Source organism: Sinohyriopsis cumingii, chromosome 6 (genome assembly GCF_028554795.1).
Source record: "Sinohyriopsis cumingii isolate HCF-2022 chromosome 6, ASM2855479v2, whole genome shotgun sequence".
Taxonomy (NCBI): Eukaryota; Metazoa; Mollusca; class Bivalvia; order Unionida; family Unionidae; genus Sinohyriopsis; species Sinohyriopsis cumingii.
In genome coordinates, this window is record NC_142966.1 from 105325188 (window position 1) to 105344497 (window position 19310).

The window sequence follows — 19310 nt, forward strand, 5'->3', positions numbered from 1 at the left end:
TATTATTTTCTTTGTTGAGTTTTGTTATGTTATTTTATTTTGATAAGTTGGACATACATGAGCTGAAAGCCAAACAGATAAAGTAATTACTTCAGGATTCCCCATCTTAAAATAAAAGACCCTTAAAAAGGTAATATATTGAGAACAGGTCTCTAAGGGCATTTCGCACAATGGTGGGACACAATGCTCTTGTTATTGTCTTTCTAAAACTAAATGCAAACTAAATCAATAATATGTGTCGATCACTGTACTTTATTCTGCTGATTTTACCAACTTATTTCAATTCTAATACATAAAATCACATGTACAATATGTGTGTTTGCCTCAAGTACTGCAATCATATCTTCCACAGTTAGTCTATCAGTCTAATAAAACAACGGCAAATGGCTGTTTAAATAACGAACAGACTTGAGTGTTGTGGGATACAGTCAAGTCTGTCTACAATTACCACAAAGGGAACTGACAAGTAGTATTCATATAGATTTGCTTTGTTGAATTTGAGAGAAATGATGAAGTACAGATACATGGACAGGTACAAAGAGGTAAAGAAGTTTGTTAGAATGATCGTGATTAATTCTAATAAAAATAAAGACATTTACATAATCAGAGAACATCATGGTCAATGGGACTGAAAACAAGGTTACATTAAACAGGTAGTTTCTATATGGAAACAAACTGCATTGTGAATTCATGCCGACTTAAAAATGATAATCTCTATTGGCAGGTTGTTGTTACATGAAAACTGACTGTATATAAGTTTTTGATTTGATATGGCTGTATGTAAGTTTTTGATTTGATATATATTTTAATTTGATTTGATATACATCAATCTAATGCAATACACTAATGACATCATCATCAAAATAATTATAAGAACATGACAGGTTCAAATAAGATGAAATACGAACAGAAATAAATTGTTGAAGTGCATATCTATGACTCAAATTATATATTTAAAATTTCTTTTTTTCTTGCATCAGTCAACTAAACTAATTAAAAAATTGCAAGATTGGAAAAAGTTAATCTGAAAATATGAACAATATATCCGACAACAAGAGAGCTCTCAGCCAACTAGCCAAACTTCATTTATAATTTTTATGAGTGATGGCTACAGGTTTCCGATACACCCCCAAGACATGTGATGGGGTATAAAAAATAGTTGTGGAGAGATAGGGCATGCACAAATGAACACCTTGTATGAACTAGTTTAAACAAATCCTAAGATTTGTGTTGTATGTAATAACAACCTGATGCTTGAAAGCAATGAAGCATCAATCTGAGGATTTCTTACCCCTGTATAAAACAAAAACAAAAAATACATTATACAAGGATTCTCCCTCTCTTATATATCTATATCTGATATGCCATGCCTTGCAAGTGAAAAGAAAATATATCTGATATTAATGAATACATTTGAATGAACATAAAACCTTATGAACAAAAAGCTCCAGTGAGCACTGAACTATTCAAATCTGGTTTAAAATGGTATAAAAGTAAAAACTGGCAGCAAGTCTGATAGGCAATTTGGGTAAAAGAATGTCAAAATTGCTAAGCAGCAAATCCATGTATAATTATCAACAGTTAAGAATGGACTAGCAACTGCTGAAAGCTGTATTACATTCTATCTCTATAAATATTGAATAAAGTGTACATGGGTACTGGAGATTTGAAAGAATGTTTAGGTATGAGTTTAATGCATATTTGAGTAATAATCAATCTAAATATTGATTTATCAAGTTAAGCCAACCTGGTATTAGAATATAGATTTATCTTGTTATATTAACTGGCATTTGACTATCTAGCTATGCCATCTTGGAATTTAATTTTTGATTTACTAGTTATGGCAACCTGGCATTTGATTTTTGATTTATCAAGTTATGCCAACCTGACATTTAATTACTGATTTTAAATTACTAGTTATGTTAACCTGCATTTGATTATTGATTTATTCAGTTATGCCAACCTGGCATTTTGTTTTTCATGTATGTAGTTATACCAACTTGGCATTTTATTTATTTCGTTATGCCAACCTGGCATATGCTCTAGTTTCTTTATATTTATCTGTGCATGTTTATGTATAAATTTCAGTTTATTCATTGCTTGACATACAAATTACTGTGATGATCAATCTCTGAGTATAAGAAAATGTTCACTGTGTTGCTTAATTGGGTTCACATTATGCAATGGCTGATATGGGTTTATGCTTTATGGCATTGGTTTCACATTATGCAATGACTGCTATTGGTCTATGGTTTATGGCATTGGGTTCACATTTTGCAATGGCTGATATGGGTCTATGCTTTATGGCATTGGGTTCACATTATGCAATGACTGTTATGGGTCTATGCTTTATGGCATTGGTTTTACATTATGCAATGACTGCTATGGGTCTATGCTTTATGGCATTGGTTTCACATTATGCAATGTCTGATATGGGTTTATGCTTTATGGCATTGGTTTTACAGTATGCAATGACTGTTATAGGTCTATGGTTTATGGCACTGGTTTCACATTATGCAATGACTGCTATTGGTCTATGGTTTATGGCATTGGGTTCACATTTTGCAATGGCTAATATGGGTCTATGCTTTATGGCATTGGGTTCACATCATGCAATGACTGCTATGGGTCTATGCTTTATGGCATTGGTTTCACATTATGCAATGACTGATATGGGTTTATGCTTTATGTCAGGATTACACATTATTCATTGTTTCAAGTTGATCTGTACTTTATGCCAGAAATTCCATTACATAATACCTCATGTCAGTCTATGATTATGACAGAGACCCATTATGTAATAGTTCATGTGGGTCTATGCTTTTACCAGAGACACATTATGTAATAGTGCATGTGAGTCTATGTTTTATGACAGAGTCCCATGATGTAATAGTACATGTGGGTCTATACATTATGTCATGGAGTGAACATTATGTAGGTTTAAATGTGGTACATGAATTTATAGTAATTAGGACCTCTTGTTATCAGATATCTGATTAATGGATGCATGTATGAACAAGCATGCAACCATCATAAAAAGTATCAGGTGAAATAAAATATAAATATATTCCAATAACAAATACTGACACAAATTATGCAATAGCATTTATGAGGCACTGACAATATATATGTATGAACATTTTTACAGATAAGAGTCATGTTATAAATATATTAAATCATACAATCAAATTGACAATCTTGTACAAAAATATTAATAGAATTTTTATTCACTGAAAAATTAGACTATAAAAATAATGATAACTCAGAATATAGTATCTTGCCTGCTGTGAAACTTGCTGTGATACACTCCACAATTAGGAACTGGTGATACAAACCTTGCTGTAATGTATCCCACTGTATGTGACAAACACTGGCAACACAAACCTTGCTGTAATGTACCCCACTGTATGTGATAAACACTGGCAACACAAACCTTGCTGTAATATTCCCCACTGTATGTGACAAACACTGGCAACACAAACCTTGCCATGATGTCCGCACATTATGTGACTTAATTATCCCATTGTATGTGACAAACACTGGCAACACAAACCTTGCCACGATGTAACCCACATTATGTGACTTAATTATCCCACTGTATGTAACAATTAAACACTGGTAACACAAACCTTTTAGAGACAAGACAGTGATGGAATTCAAATTTCATATGATTACAAAAGAATAAGTTTCAGTTTGAAGCAAGCACACAATATTCTGTATTTCCTGTGTTATGTAAATGGGGCAAATGATCATTAGACCTTGTTTTAGCATCTGTAGATTTAGGCACTTTGGGTTCAGAACTACTGTAAATGGTTCTGATATATTGCGTGCATTCATATAGAATGAAGACAGCTCTATTCAATATGCATTTTCTATTTTATGATGCTGAGCAATATTTCTGTTTCTCACACAGGTAATGTTTTATGTTCATGTTTTATGATGATTTTGTAATGTAGGTAGTTAGCACTGTGTATTATGGAAAACTTGTTGAGCATTTCCGATGGTTTATATAGGGATAAAGTTAATTTTATTGCTGTAAAATTTCACATTTTTAATACTTCTAAATTATACTGAATTCAAATAATTCCTCTGACTAATAGGATTTTTTAGACTGGTCATTATACACGCACCTTTAATTATCAGTGTACAGTTTCTTTAGATTTCCATTATCACCATCTCAAAAATAAAACCTGACATTAATTGTAAAGCCCTTTGTTAATGATGACACCATTAATGGAATATGAGACATCTTTTTTCATCTGCTAAATGTGGGCTCAACAAAAAGTAACAATACTGAAAAGAGAAACATGATTTAGAAACATGTTCTGCCCTTTTGGTGTCATTTTATTACTATACAGGTTCACAACTGACAAAATTCCAAGTCTGATTATTGTCCAGCTATATAATAACAACCAATGACATATGAATAATGCCATTTTTCCAACATTCCACACACACACACACATACACACACATACACTACAAATAAATATGTGAGGATGACACCCCACAAGGTGTTTCATGTTTTTTTAAAAACATCATTTAAGTATTAAAACATCCCAGAGTTGCAAAAGTCTGAATCTGGTGTCTGCTTTTGATCAGGAAGTGGCCAAATACTGTACAATATAGCGCCAATAACAACCAAAATGATTAAGAAAAGCTGCAAATAGAAAAGTCTTTGGACAGATGTCTGTAGAGAGAGCGTCCTGTCCAGCAGCACATCAACCTGAAAGGTAAAATAGTAGCAATCTTTAATCTACAAGAATTAACAGTAGAACTTCAATTTCTTTGAAACCATGAATATATAAATTACTTTGAATTCACTATTATTTGTGGCAAACAAATTTTCATGGATTTTGTCAGTGCTTCAAAGCATGACCAAGTCAACAGAACCCAAATTTGAAGAATCTAAGACCCAGCCAATAAGTGTATTTATAATGAAATGTGATTTGAGCACCCTATTAAGTTACTGTACTGATGTGATGTGATCTGAGCACCCTATCAAGTTACTCTACTGATGAGATGTTATCTGAGCACCCTATCAAGTTACTGTACTGATGAGATGTGATCTGAGCACCCTATCAAGTTACTCTACTGATGAGATGTGATCTGAGCACCCTATCAAGTTACTGTACTGATGAGATGTGATTTGAGCACCCTATCAAGTTACTCTACTGATGAGATGTGATCTGAGCACCCTATCAAGTTACTGGACTGATCATGAGATGTGATCTGAGCACCCTATCAAGTTACTGTACTGATGAGATGTGATCTGAGCACCCTATCAAGTTAGTGTACTGATGAGATGTGATCTGAGCACCCTATCAAGTTACTGGACTGATGAGATGTGATCTGAGCACCCTATCAAGTTACTGTACTGATGAGATTTGATCTGAGCACCCTATCAAGTTATTGGACTGATCATGAGATGTGATTTGAGCAATCTATCAAGTTATTGTACTGATAATGAGATGTGATTTAAGCACTCTATCAAGTTTTTGTATTTAGAATGAGATGTAATTTGATGCACTATCAAGTTACTGTACAGATAATAAGATGTGATTTGAGCAATCTATCAAGTTACTGTACAGATAATAAGATGTGATTTGAGCACCTGCTTAAGTTAATGTACTGATAATTCCCCCCCCCATTCATTATACGCTGATATTACACAATACTACCAAGATATACATGATACTATGTCATTATACTCTGATATTACACAATACTGCTACACAATACTACCAAGATATACATGATACTATGTTAACACAATACTGCTACACAATACTACCAATATATATACATGATATTATGTCATTATACTCTGATATTACACAATACTACCAAGGCATACATGATATTATGATGGCATGCAATGCATTGTTGTTAGGTCTTAAGAGCCTTGATTATGCTTACAAGTAACATAATAATAAATATGGTTTATGGAATAAATCAAAGACTTTTGTCATGGGATAAATAAAATCTTACTCTTGTGCATTTTTCATAATGAATATTATTAAAGTTATTGAATAATTCTCAGACTAGTCTTTTGATCTTTCTATCATCAAGCTTCACAAACCTATGCAATCTCTGGACTTGCTATCATTCTGTAGAATTATATCTTCAAAGCCTGATGGCATTTCAATGAATTTAATGTATGTAAACAGATATTTCCATTTTTATAAATTTGAAAGATGATTGATGTATCTGCCTCACTGTATGACATAATCAAACAAAAATGTTCCTCAAAGGAAATGATGCTCTACTGAATTGAATCAATTTCCAGGACTCTAAGATAAGACCATTTCTTCTTTCATGTTCTTTTTACTGAGTACTGAAACCATCTCTAATATTCTTGAGAAACTCCAACATAAAAATTTGGTAACAAAGGTATTTTCTTACATGTCTAAGTTAACATGTACATAAAATATCTGTGCAGTAAAAAAAATGTGTTTGCCTTGGCCTTTGACCATGCCAAGACATGCATACATTCTAAGTTTTGTTAAATCTATAATTATAAATATTGTTTGCAAAACATTACTTGACTGGCATAATTCAAGGTGCTATTCAGTTAAATTCATTGCTACTTTTCCTGTTATACTTAAACACCAGTATAACCATGAGTCAAGACCTTCAACCTTATATCAATGTCAGCATGCTGACAAACAACTTGTAAATTGTAATGCAACTAAATACAGATACAAAATTCATTTCTACAAGTCAACCTGTTCATATGCTCAGTGATGTACAATAATACACACAATGACATATGACTAGACCTAAAGGTCAACTAGGACTGGTTTTCAAAACTCCGTCACAAAAAGCAGATATTAGGGTGGTTAGATCACAACCGTTCTCATTCAAAACCAACACTGTATGAAGTGCTAAAGTGGAAACATGATGTAAATGCCACGATTTATGCAAAAGGAGTAGTGATAACAAGATTTTTTAGATGGCCAATATGGTGACATACTCAAGGTCAGATGAATGTCATTTTCATTCAGAACCAGCTGCATACTGCTATAGTGCTTTTTTGTGAAATTCCAAGACAATATAAATCTTCAATTAGGAGAATTTGCCATACAAAGATTTCATAATGACCATCAAGGCAGCCATTTTAGACGTTAGATCAGTATAATTTAAATACAGAAACAACCATATATTGCAAGAAATAATCATATCTTTATTTTTTAAATGCTGATATGGCATACCTGTCATCCATTACTATTTGGAATAAATGTAACAATATGATATGCTGAATAATGTATTCTGCGTACATTTGTATAAATTACACTTGTAGGTACATTGATAAAAATAAAATTAAAGAAAGCAATAGAAAGAGCTCTCTCAAGTTTAGACCATCACCATGCCTATTGCAAGATTTGCATAGATGTCTTTATGATGAACTGCAGTGTAAAAGCAGACACATATACTTGATAAAGTGTGTTGTATATAATTGTAAATAAGTTTTGTGTTTGAATTTTTGTGACATGTAAAAGAGATTTTGCTAATCTGCGAGAACTTAAACTAGCTGCAGATTCAGTATAGTAAAGAAAATAAAAGCAAATTTTTGTCATGCCATTTATTGTAATTGCGATATGTAATACAATGATTTTACTTTTTGTCCTCAGAAAATGCTTTTGCCCACTTAGATTACAATTCTACAAAATCAGCAGTTGGCTAGATTACAATTCTACAATATCAGCAGTTGGCTAGATTACAATTCTACAACATCAGCAGTTGGCTAGATTACACTCCTACAATATCAGCAGTTGGCACGACCATCCATGCTGAAGAAACTGTTAAGATTCTTCAACTTCTGGTAGGTCACACTGGCATCATTTGTATTTGGCATGACTACATGTAGTGAAAAGTGTTTTAGTGAAAAACCATGTGTTGATATGACCATCCCTTTAAAAGCAGCACTAATAACAAGATTTTAAAGATGGCCACCACTGACCACTACCAGGGTTATTTAAGGTCAGTAAGATTTCATAAGCGTTCTTTTAGTAAAAAACCCACATGTATATGATCATCTGTTCAGCAGATGTACCTACAACAAGTATTTAAGATCGCTACAATGGTGGGCAAATCTGAGGTGTGTGCATCATGAATTTCATTTAGGAGCAGCTACATACAATAAAAAGTTCTTTCATTGATAACCTCATGCTGCTACAACTATTAATTTGGAAGCAATAGCTATGCCATGGTTTAAAAGATGGCCACCATGCTATGAAACTTGAAGTCTGATTAGCACCATTTCATTTGGCAAAACTAGACATCATAAAATGTGTGAAAAGACCATGTCAACACAAGTATCAATTCATGTGAAGCAGTGACAATACGATTTTCATGATGGTCAGCATGGCTTAAATATTGGATGCAATATTGGATAAACTAGATATGGCCATCCATTCATGTGAAGTAGTGAAAATAAAGCTTTCAAGATGATACCACAGTGGCCATATTGATAGTTCAAGGGCACTATTTTTCAATTAGAACCAATTAGACATCATAAGAAGTCTTTCAGTGAACATACCATGATGATGTGACCATCTGCTCAGATGGAGTAGCAACAAGATGTTCAAAATGGCCACCACAGTGACTAGACTGAATATCAAGAAAACACCATTTTTATTTAGGACCCAATTAGACCTTTGGATGAAAGTGTGCATGTGTAAGTATTCATGATAAACCTGCCAGTAGTTGACAAGAAGCAGTGATAAAATGTTTGTGCTAACAGATGAACAACAGACAATGGACCATCACATAAGCTCTTGTGGTCTATGACTGGTCAAACTAATAATTCTTGAAACTATTTATATCTTAGCATTATTACATTACACAAAAACAGTGACTGGGTTTTAGTTAGCATTATTACGTTACACAAAAAGACTGACTGGGTTTTAGTGGCACTTTAAAAACACATGACTATTTCATGCGAAGGAAATGGGAGCATAGTTTTTTTTCTCTGCAAAGGACATAATGTCGCAGCTTCACTTGCCTGGGTGTGTACAAAAGCTGTGACCCTTGGATTATGAGTTTGACACTCTATCAACTGAACCACTAATGCTCTCTCCTAAATATAACCACCTGTGAAAGGTGAAAATCAATATTTTGCTATCTCATAATGTCTTTCTTATTCATTTCACGTATAATTTCAAGCAAATGCCTTACACCCTAATGTATCTGCCAACATATTATGTACCCCTGATATGTTGTTGTTGTTGTGGGGTTAACGCCATTTTTCAGCACACAATAGGCTATACATGGCGGCCAGTATTAATGGTGGAGGAAGAACCTGGGAAAACCCCCGAAAGAACCACCGAACCACGAGAAGCTACTGGCAAACTTTCTCACATACCCACATTGGCTGAATCCGAGACTCGAACCGGCGCAGACAGAGGTGAGATGGCAGTGATCCGTAATGGAAAGCGCTTTAGATCACTAGGCCCCCCAGCCCCCCCCCCATCGATATGTATATGCCAGTTATGTGGTTCTGTTATATAAGCCTACGTATTATGCGACCCTGATAATTTACCAATGTATTGTATGATCTGGATACATCTAACAATATATTATATAACCATGATACATCTGTCAATGCATATGACCCTGATATGTTTGCCAATGTATTATGTGACCCTCATGCATCTACCAATATATTATATGACCCTGATACATCTGCCAATGTATTATGTGACCCTGATACATCTGCCAATATATTATGTGACACTCATGCATCTGCCAATGTATTATGTGACCCTGATACATCTGCCAATGCATTATGTGACCCTCATGCATCAGCAAATGTATTATGTGACCCGCATGCATCTGCCAATGTATTATATGACCTGGATACATCTGCCAATGTATTATATGACCTGGATACATCTGCCAATGTATTTTATGACTCTGATACATCTGCCAATGTATTATATGACCTGGATACATCTGCCAATGTATTTTATGACCCTGATACATCTGCCAATGTATTATATGACCTGGATACATCTGCCAATGTATTATGTGACCCTGATACATCTGCCAATGTATTATGTGACCCTCATGCATCAGCGAATGTATTATGTGACCCGCATGCATCTGCCAATGTATTATATGACCTGGATACATCTGCCAATGTATTTTATGACCCTGATACATCTGCCAATGTATTATGTGGCAGCAGGTCTAGGTGTATGCTATTTGCAATTACACACTCCACACAGGTGAATGTGCTATTGACTGTATAGTGGTTGCATATTATACACTCTAAACATAGGTAAATGTGCTATTGGCAGCATATAATGGTTGCATATTATACACACTCCACAAAGATAAATGTGCTATTGACAGTATATAATGGTTGCATGTGATACACACTCCACAAAGATAAATGTGCTATTGGCAGTATATAATGGTTGCATATTATACACACTCCACAAAGATAAATGTGCTATTGACAGCATATAATGGTTGCATATTATACAATCCACAAAGATAAAGATGCTATTGGCAGTATATAATGGTTGCATATTATACACTCCAAAAAGCTAAATGTGCTATTAGCATTATATAATAATTGCATATGAAACACACTCCATAGTTAAATGTGATACTGACAGTATATAATGGCTGCATATTATACACACTCCACAAAGAAAAATGTGCTGTAGGCAGTAAATAATGATTGCATTTTATACACACTCCACACAGGTAAATGTCCTATTGGCAGTATGCAATGGTTGCATATTATACACACTCTACAAAGATAAATGTGCTATTAACAGTATATAATGGTCACATATTATACACACTTTATAAAGATAAATGTGTTATTGACAGCATATAATGGTTGCATATTATACACACTCCACACAGATAAATGTGCTATTGGCAGTATATAATGGTTGCATATTATGCACACTCCACACAGTAAAGGTCCTATTGGCAGTATATAATGGTTGCATGTGATACACACTCCACACAGATAAATGTGCCATTGGCAGTATATAATGGTTGCATAGTATACACACTCCACACAGTAAAGGTCCTATTGGCAGTATATAATGGTTGCATGTGATACACACTCCACACAGATAAATGTGCTATTGGCAGTATACAATGGTTGCATATTATACACACTCCACATAGTAAAGGTCCTATTGGCAGTATATAATGGTTGCATGTGATACACACTCCACACAGATAAATGTGCCATTGACAGTATATAATGGTTGCATAGTATACACACTCCACACAGTAAAGGTCCTATTGGCAGTATATAATGGTTGCATGTGATACACACTCCACACAGATAAATGTGCTATTGGCAGTATACAGTGGTTGCATATTATACACACTCAACACAGTAAAGGTCATACTGGCAGTACATAATGGTTGCATGTGATACAAACTCCACACAGATAAAATTTTGTGCTATTATACCTTCTGTGAAAGCAAAGAGAATGGAACAGCACCAGACATGACATTATATTCCTGGTCCTCAGGGGGTGCAATGGTCACAATACATCTCAATCTGGAACACAAGAAAACACATTTTCACACGATTAGGCCAGGCCAAGGTGGTTTGAGATATGGAAATGTATTATGTCGGTGATTGAAAAATGTTGCAATTGCATCTGACAAGTACAGGTTTTCCAATGTGAATAAAAACTCATTTTATGCAAAAGTATTTACTTAATGGTTTCTTTTTACGGTAATTCAAAACTGTGCAATGCCACTTGGCAGGTTCCAACTATTCCTACATGTTCAAGCAACTGTGTGAATCATGCAAACTGTACTTGCCCCCTCTATTTATCTAAGCACATTCTAGAGATAGATAAGTACACACAGAAAGTGTTCTAAGCAGCTAAAGGTAAATTACTACAACAAGAATAATAAAGTCTTGTTTGAACTTGTACTTTACCTCCTTTGTAAACTTGTTCACAGTCTTTTCTGAACACATTCAAATGAATTGTTTTACTTGTACATCTGCATCAATTATTCATCACTTGATGAAACTTGTATAGAGCCGAAACTGCTCATGAGGCTGTGGAATACTTCACAATATTTGGAAAATATAATAACCATATATATTACTTCTCACAAGAATGATAACTAGGAAAAAAGATACATTTTCAGGGAATATAAATGAAAACAACTAATTGCAGAACTCGCGCCCTGATAACTCGTGAACCCACTTATAACGCTGTGTCAGGCGTGGATCCCATTTTTTTTAACCTGAAAATACCCCAAAAATTTATCCCTCTTTGTTGAACTTGAAGAAAATCGCGATCAAAATTGGTATCGGATGTATTGCTCGTTTTATCATTGAAAATGGTAGATAGGAACTGGAAATTTTAATCAACACTTTGAAATATCAAATTTAAAAATAGCTCATACAATTTTTTACATTTTCTTTCCAAACGACATTCCTAGTACCCGGCAATTAATGATACGTAAGGAAATTTTGATCAATGAAAATGTCACTTATGCCGAGTGGAGGGAGTACTTGAATAAATAAATACAAATTAAATAAAGTTTTTATCAATTGAAATTTGTGTTCTAGTTCCATCTTTTAGTTTCTTATAAGTGTAATCGTCATAAATGAAATGTGTCATCTTGTAATTAAACGTAAAATGCGTCAATCAACTTTAACAGCTATATCCGCGAGCATTTCTCTGAGAACCAAATTAAGTGCCGACTGTGTTTTGATAACTGAATTACGGAAGTATTTGTTGTATTGTTGCACTGAATTAAAAGCTGGCCTCCTTTGTATTATCACATTAATTATGTCTTTTGAATATTAAAAAAAGGAAGTGGAATAAAAGAAAAATTAAAAGGCACAAAAATCGGACTAACTTAAAATCTAGTGACCTCGGTCGTATGTCGGGTGAACTCACTTCATTTGATCAACCAAACACTGTAATAAACATTATTGTGTATGTAACATAAACTACCTTAAATAAACCGACTCTTTCATAACTGTGATCAAAGATAACAAGGCAGCCAAGCGAAATGAATACTTCGTAAAATATCGAGCATGATTTCACAGATACGGACCATTGTTCCCATTGTGGGCAGGCGAGTTTCAGAGAATTCTTGAACTGGCATTTAGAGACATCCTCAGGGATGATAAGAAATTTCATTATTACTTCCAATGAAATCACGGCATTAACATTGTATTAACTGAACAATAAAAAATCGAGTTTCGACGTACACATGTTACGAAAAAAATGTCGCATGTTTTTGAAAAAAAGGAATCTTGTTTGGTGGTGTATCAACAGTTAGTCTAATTCCCAAATTATGGACTACCGATTTGGCAAGATACTATTAAACACCATTACGGGAACCAGACTCATCAAGAAAACAAAAAGCAGTGATGTAATACACAGATTTTTCGCGTACACATGATGGTTGTTCAAACCAGTTGTAATGATCTTTCATATGCTGGATATTTTGAGAAAAATAATGTTATTTTAACAGAATAATGAACAACTTCATTAGAAAAAGCACAATTTTAAAAATTATTATCGACATAATAGTAAAATGAGGATTCAGTCATTAAACTGCCCAGTTCCCTAACACCGGTCCCCCCCATACGGTTTTCTTGATGTCAAAGCGATTTTTGTCCAATTTTTGGAGGTCACTCGGTAACTCGCGCCTCGTTTATCGTGCGGTCTATGTTTGTGGACCCCATTGTGCGCGAGTTATCAAGGGAGAGGTGTATATGGTACAGTTGTACATGCCAATGAGAAATTGAAGAAACTTCAGTTTTAATTAATACTGGCTAATTTCTAAGTCAAAAAGGGGCCATACCTAAGTCATACCCAGATGGAAAAAAGGTTTAAAGTCAAACCTGATCTACGTCTTTAGGTTTCAGTCCATCATGTTCTTTCAAACTTACTGAGAAAAGACAGTAACTCATGAATTCAGAGGGATGAAGTAAAAGTCAAAAGTCAAATCTGACCTGTGTCTAATTGATATAAAGCACTACAGCAGATCAACAAATGGTTCATGAAATCCTTCAAAAGTTATTGATAGAAACAAAATGAATGATGCAAAGGACTATTTGTTGTCAAATATTAGACAAAACTCAAACTTTGTCAGATGAAAGGTGAAATCAAACAATAACAAGGACTCCTTTATACAGAATCTCATACTCAATTTTATTTCAATTTAATACATTTTTCAAAAGTTTTTGATAGGAAACTAACTTCCTGACATGCACATGGGTAAAACATGTGGATGAAATGAATATCATGCATTGATCATCAGTGAATGACCTTCTTAGAATATGACAGGGGCATAATAAAATATCACCAGTCAGAAAAAAGACAAAGAAATTGCATTTCCTCAATCCTTTTACTGACAAAAATTTTCAATTTTTTGGTCAAACACTGCATACATCTGACAGTCACTCTGACCTAAACATGCCTATTCTGGCCAGCTCAATCTTGTATACTTGAGGAAATTTCTCACCTATGTTCCATAATAGATTCTTTTGTAACATTTTTCCATATCTCTGTGATATTCTCTGTTCCACCATCTGTCATTTCCATGGCCATAATGAGAAATTTGTCCTTATGTGCTGTTGCGAAGTACTCTGAAATAAAGAATTATAGCTGCATTGTTAATAACTTGACCTCATTGGCAGTCTTGAAGAACTCTAAAATAAAGAATTATTAGTAACATGTCCTGACAGGCAGTTCTTGTTGTTGTTGTTGTAGGGTTTAACACCATTTTTCAGCACACAATAGGCTATACATGGCAGCCAGTATTAATGGTGGAGGAAGAACCCAGGAAAAAACCCAGAAAGAACCACCAACCCACGAGAAGCTATTGGCAGGCTTTCTCACATATTCACAGTGGTCGAATCTGAGACTCGAACCCACGCAGACAGAGGTGAGATGGCAGTAATCATTAACAGAGAGCGCTTTAGATCACTCGGCCACTGACAGGCAGTTCTAAAGTACCCTGAAATAAGAAATTATAGCTGTACTCTGAAATATATTGTCAGTAACTTCTTTATTCGTAGTTCTGAAATACTCTGAAATAAAGAACTGTCACTTTAATGTTAGCAAACTGTGCTTTAGAGCTCTTGTGAAACATCCTGGTTTCTATCAAAGTCAGTAAGATTTTTCTGAGTGGTTTTTACAGATAAAGTTATTTAAACAGTTTTATTATTTTTGTAATTATAGCCTACAGCAGATCATCATTATTGCTATAAACTTCTAAAAGTCTTCGATCTAAGACGCTTTCTGTCAAAATTTGATCTAATTCTGCTGATCAGTTTTTGAGAAGTTGCTCAAGGTTTTTCTGTTATTACCAGTATCCATATTTCATGGATTGCAATTTTTGCATAAATTTTCAAGAAATAAGGGATACTGTAGTTCATCAATTTTTGTGGGGGACCAATTTTTTTGGTTTTTGTTGTAGCCCTGAACCATGAATTTAAATCCCCAACGAAAAATGAGACACGTAGGATGATCCCCCCCCCCATTTTCTTACAGTGTTTCATTCCTAGAGATTAACACAGCTACTAGTATTTGATAAATCAAGGTCAATACTGTAATCTGGTAATTAAATATTAGCTTTTAGATGTTTTCTTATTTTTTATTTTAACCTTTTGAAACAAGAATTATAAATACATTTTATATTGTTTCAATGGACATGTTCGATAAGGTATCCGATAGCTGTAAGTTTACACTCACTGCCTTAAATCAATATGTAAGGTACGCAAGAATAGAGAGAAAATAGAGAAAAAGCATAAGGTATTCAAACAATAGTAATACTAAAAATTAAAGAAAAATTAATACAAAATAACAGTATATGAAAATTAAGTTTAATACTTATTCAAATCGATCCTTAATTCCAGTACAATTGTTGTTGAAACATTTAAATTCTTCTGAAAGCATTTTTAATCCCAAAAAAATAACAATCCTTTAAAATACTATAATTATTTCTTGAAACACTATTATTAATTAAACACTATGTATATATATTAATTAGAGCAGAGTACTGAAGCTCACACTTCACATATTTGTGGACAAAGCCATTGTATGTACATCATGTCAATAAAGTCTCATGGCAGTCACAAATGCTTCTCAGGTAAATAATCCCCAAATTGCTGATTTAAACAAGTCTAGCTTTCTCAAAACCAATGATAATTAGGTCCAATCTTTCACTCAGTGGTTAAAAAAAGAGAACATTCATATGTACTTTAATAACTGACTGGCCTAGTGTTGTTGGCTGCGTCCGCTAGGCATAGAGGTATGCCAGCATTCTCTCCATTGTGCAAATGCAAAAAACTTCACCTTACATATGTCAATTTCTCAAAAGTACATAATAACTGGTGAGTGCCCCCATACTTGATCTAAGATATAACACACCTGGTCCTATTGTAGAATGTTAACCAAGTAGTTGGATAGCACTGATGCAGAGGTTGCTAAAGTCAAAGTCATATTACTGAAAACTACTCTGGTGTCGATGTTCCAGACATTCAAAACTGAAATGTCACATTGCCAATGCCACAGTTGTAAGTCTTGATGGGCAATCCTGGAACTGTTTGATGTTGGCTGGTAATGGCATATGATTGAGATAGATCCATAATAGGTATCAACTAATTCACGGTTATGAACAGACCTGGATCCATATCAGCTACTGAAGGAAATGGCTCTAACTGGCTAAGAGGCAACTGTACCATATTGGCAAGTTGTGACAGGCAGTGAAGCTGCTTGACACTGGTTCATGATGGCAATTGAGATCGATGCATCCATAATGACCATGGACAAATAGCAAAGTTATAGACTGGTTCCATAATTTTACTAGGATACTGTGTTTCAATAATGACCATGGGCTAACAAAGGTTGGTCTTGACACCTGGGTACTGTGGAACAATACTAGTCACAGACTGGAATCAGTCTATTGTGGTACTTGTATACTGTGGTACTGTACTGGCCATAGACCATGGGTCCTACACTAAATAGAGACTGTGTGATTTGCAGTGCTGAATTCATTGTTATGATACTGAGATGGGATACATCATATTGGATAACCATTACACATCATCTCTGGCATTCAAAAAGCTGTATCAGGAACAGGACCAAATTTTTTTCTTTCCACTATCATGATCAAGGCATCAAGAACTTAAATGTCTTTGTAGCAGGTACTTAAATGTTAATTTCTGAGATTTTCTTTACTAAAGGCTAAATATTAGTGATTTCTGAGATTTTCTTTACTAAAGGCAAAATACTAGTGATTTCTGAGATTTTCTTTACTAAAGGCTAAATACTAGTGATTTCTGAGATTTTCTTTGCTAAAGGCTAAATACTAGTGATTTCTGAGATGTTCTTTACTAAAGGCTAAATACAAGTGATTTCTGAGATTTTCTTTACTAAAGGCTAAATACAAGTGATTTCTGAGATTTTCTTTAATAAAGGCTAAATACAAGTGATTTCTGAGATTTTCTTTACTAAAGGCTAAATACTAGTGATTTCTGTGATTTTCTTTACTAAAGACTGAATACTAGTGATTTCTGAGATTTTCTTTACTAAAGGCTGAATACTAGTGATTTCTGAGATTTTCTTTACTAAAGGCTGAATACAGTAAAATCTGTCATGAGCGACCACCTGTCATTTCCGACCACAATCGTAATGCACGGATCGATTTTACTATATAAACGCTCTGTTATGAATGACCACCTGCTGAACGTGACCAGCGACTGCGATTTCTTGGCAAAATATGCATTTTGACACTGCTATGAACGACCGCATCGCCAAAAAAACAAAAACAGATTGACACCACTGACCTTAACTTAATCCTTTGTAAACACTAGAGCTCGGGATAAATGTAGTATGCAAACAAAGTGCACATTAAATAAAACTATAGTTGAACAACAATATATGGAGATAAACACCTCCAACCATCATTTAATCCTTTGTAACAAAGACTGCATATATAGTAAAGATTGCTCTAATAAAGTATTTTAAAAGAGTTTGTCTTGCTACAGTACCAGTTTTGTGAAATTTACAACTCCAGCGTACGGTGTCATTTGTAAACTGCAGTAAACCAGACTAAAGTACATGTCACTAACCGCCATTGTAGTGCCAAAGTCATGTGAATAGCCAGTAAGAGTAACATCAAAGGGAGTAATGATGGATATACGCAGTCAATTTAGAGGTTTGTATTTTTTCTTCATCTTTATGAAAACTCACAAAATGCCGGTAGTCCTTATGTCCCAGTGAGAAATCGTTTGAAAGGGCTTCAGTGTACGTTTGAGTACATCGTTTGTCTTTCCAGTTAATCCATAATGGCTGTAGGGTGAATGAGCTCATTGTCTTTAATACTAGTAAGTGAGAATCATTTCCGGATTTTTTTAAAAATTATTTTTTATTTCTTTTGTTAGTGTCTCACCAAGTCACCATCTGTTTACCTGGGTGCAGATGGTCGCAACCTTTGTTTGTCGAGCTATAGCGCTGTTGATTTAAACTTCGTCTCAGAGTTTCTTGATGAATTAATTATGTCTTTTGGTTTCATTCATTGGTACATAATATATATTTATTCCACATTTCCCAAAACCTGATCAAAACTGATAGTCTTTATAACGTCAACACTAATAACAATGGCAGAACCACCGCTGAAAAATAGAAAAATTTTAATACTGGAAGAAAGGATTAATGTCATTGAAAGAAATGAAAAAGGGGAGACCGCTTGCAAAATAGCAGTCAGCTTAAGCGTCGGTAAAACGCAAGTTCAAAATGTAATCAAAGACAAGAAGTCCATTAGAAACGAATGTCAGAAAGGTGCACAAGCTCAGAGGAAATATGCCACGGCACAACGGACAGTTTACGGAGATCTGAAAGAGCGAGTATGGGAGTGGTTTTGTGTTGCAAGGAGTAAAAACATACCAGCAAGTGGAAAGTTGATTCAGGAAAAGGCAATAATTGAGATACATGTTCAGACCAAACAGCTGAGTAAAACATGTCAACAAAGAAGTAAAATGGATTTCTTAAAAAACAAGTGAATAAGTGTATAGAATAAGATATATACATCATACCTAACTGTTCATTTTTTGTACATATTAATGTGATGTTGAAATATAAATTTTATTCTCGTTGTTTGATCGATGTATATCTTTATTATATAAAGATATTTTGAGAGGAATGCATGCAATATTTAACAAGATTTATGAGTAAAGGATATGATACATGTACAGTGAGTTCCTTTAATGTTAACAAACCATTTTACATCACCACACTATTCTTATAAAGCCTTTATTCCACCATGCACAATGTTTTTATGTA

General features: G+C 34.3%; 1 protein-coding gene across 2 annotated transcripts in view; it reads right to left on the minus strand.

Annotated features, from left to right (window-relative positions):
• Nucleotides 1-232: 232 nt before the first annotated feature.
• Nucleotides 233-19310, minus strand: part of LOC149797634 (motile sperm domain-containing protein 2-like) — a 90254-nt gene continuing 71176 nt past the window's right edge. For both annotated transcript variants that reach the window (XM_089962527.1, XM_089962526.1), the window contains 3 exons: nt 14488-14611; nt 11452-11542; nt 233-4726 (listed from right to left, as the gene is read on the minus strand). In XM_089962527.1, the coding sequence (XP_089818653.1) occupies nt 4550-4726; nt 11452-11542; nt 14488-14611 (392 nt within the window). In that variant the 3' untranslated portion in view covers nt 233-4549. The remainder of the gene's footprint in view (nt 4727-11451; nt 11543-14487; nt 14612-19310) is intronic.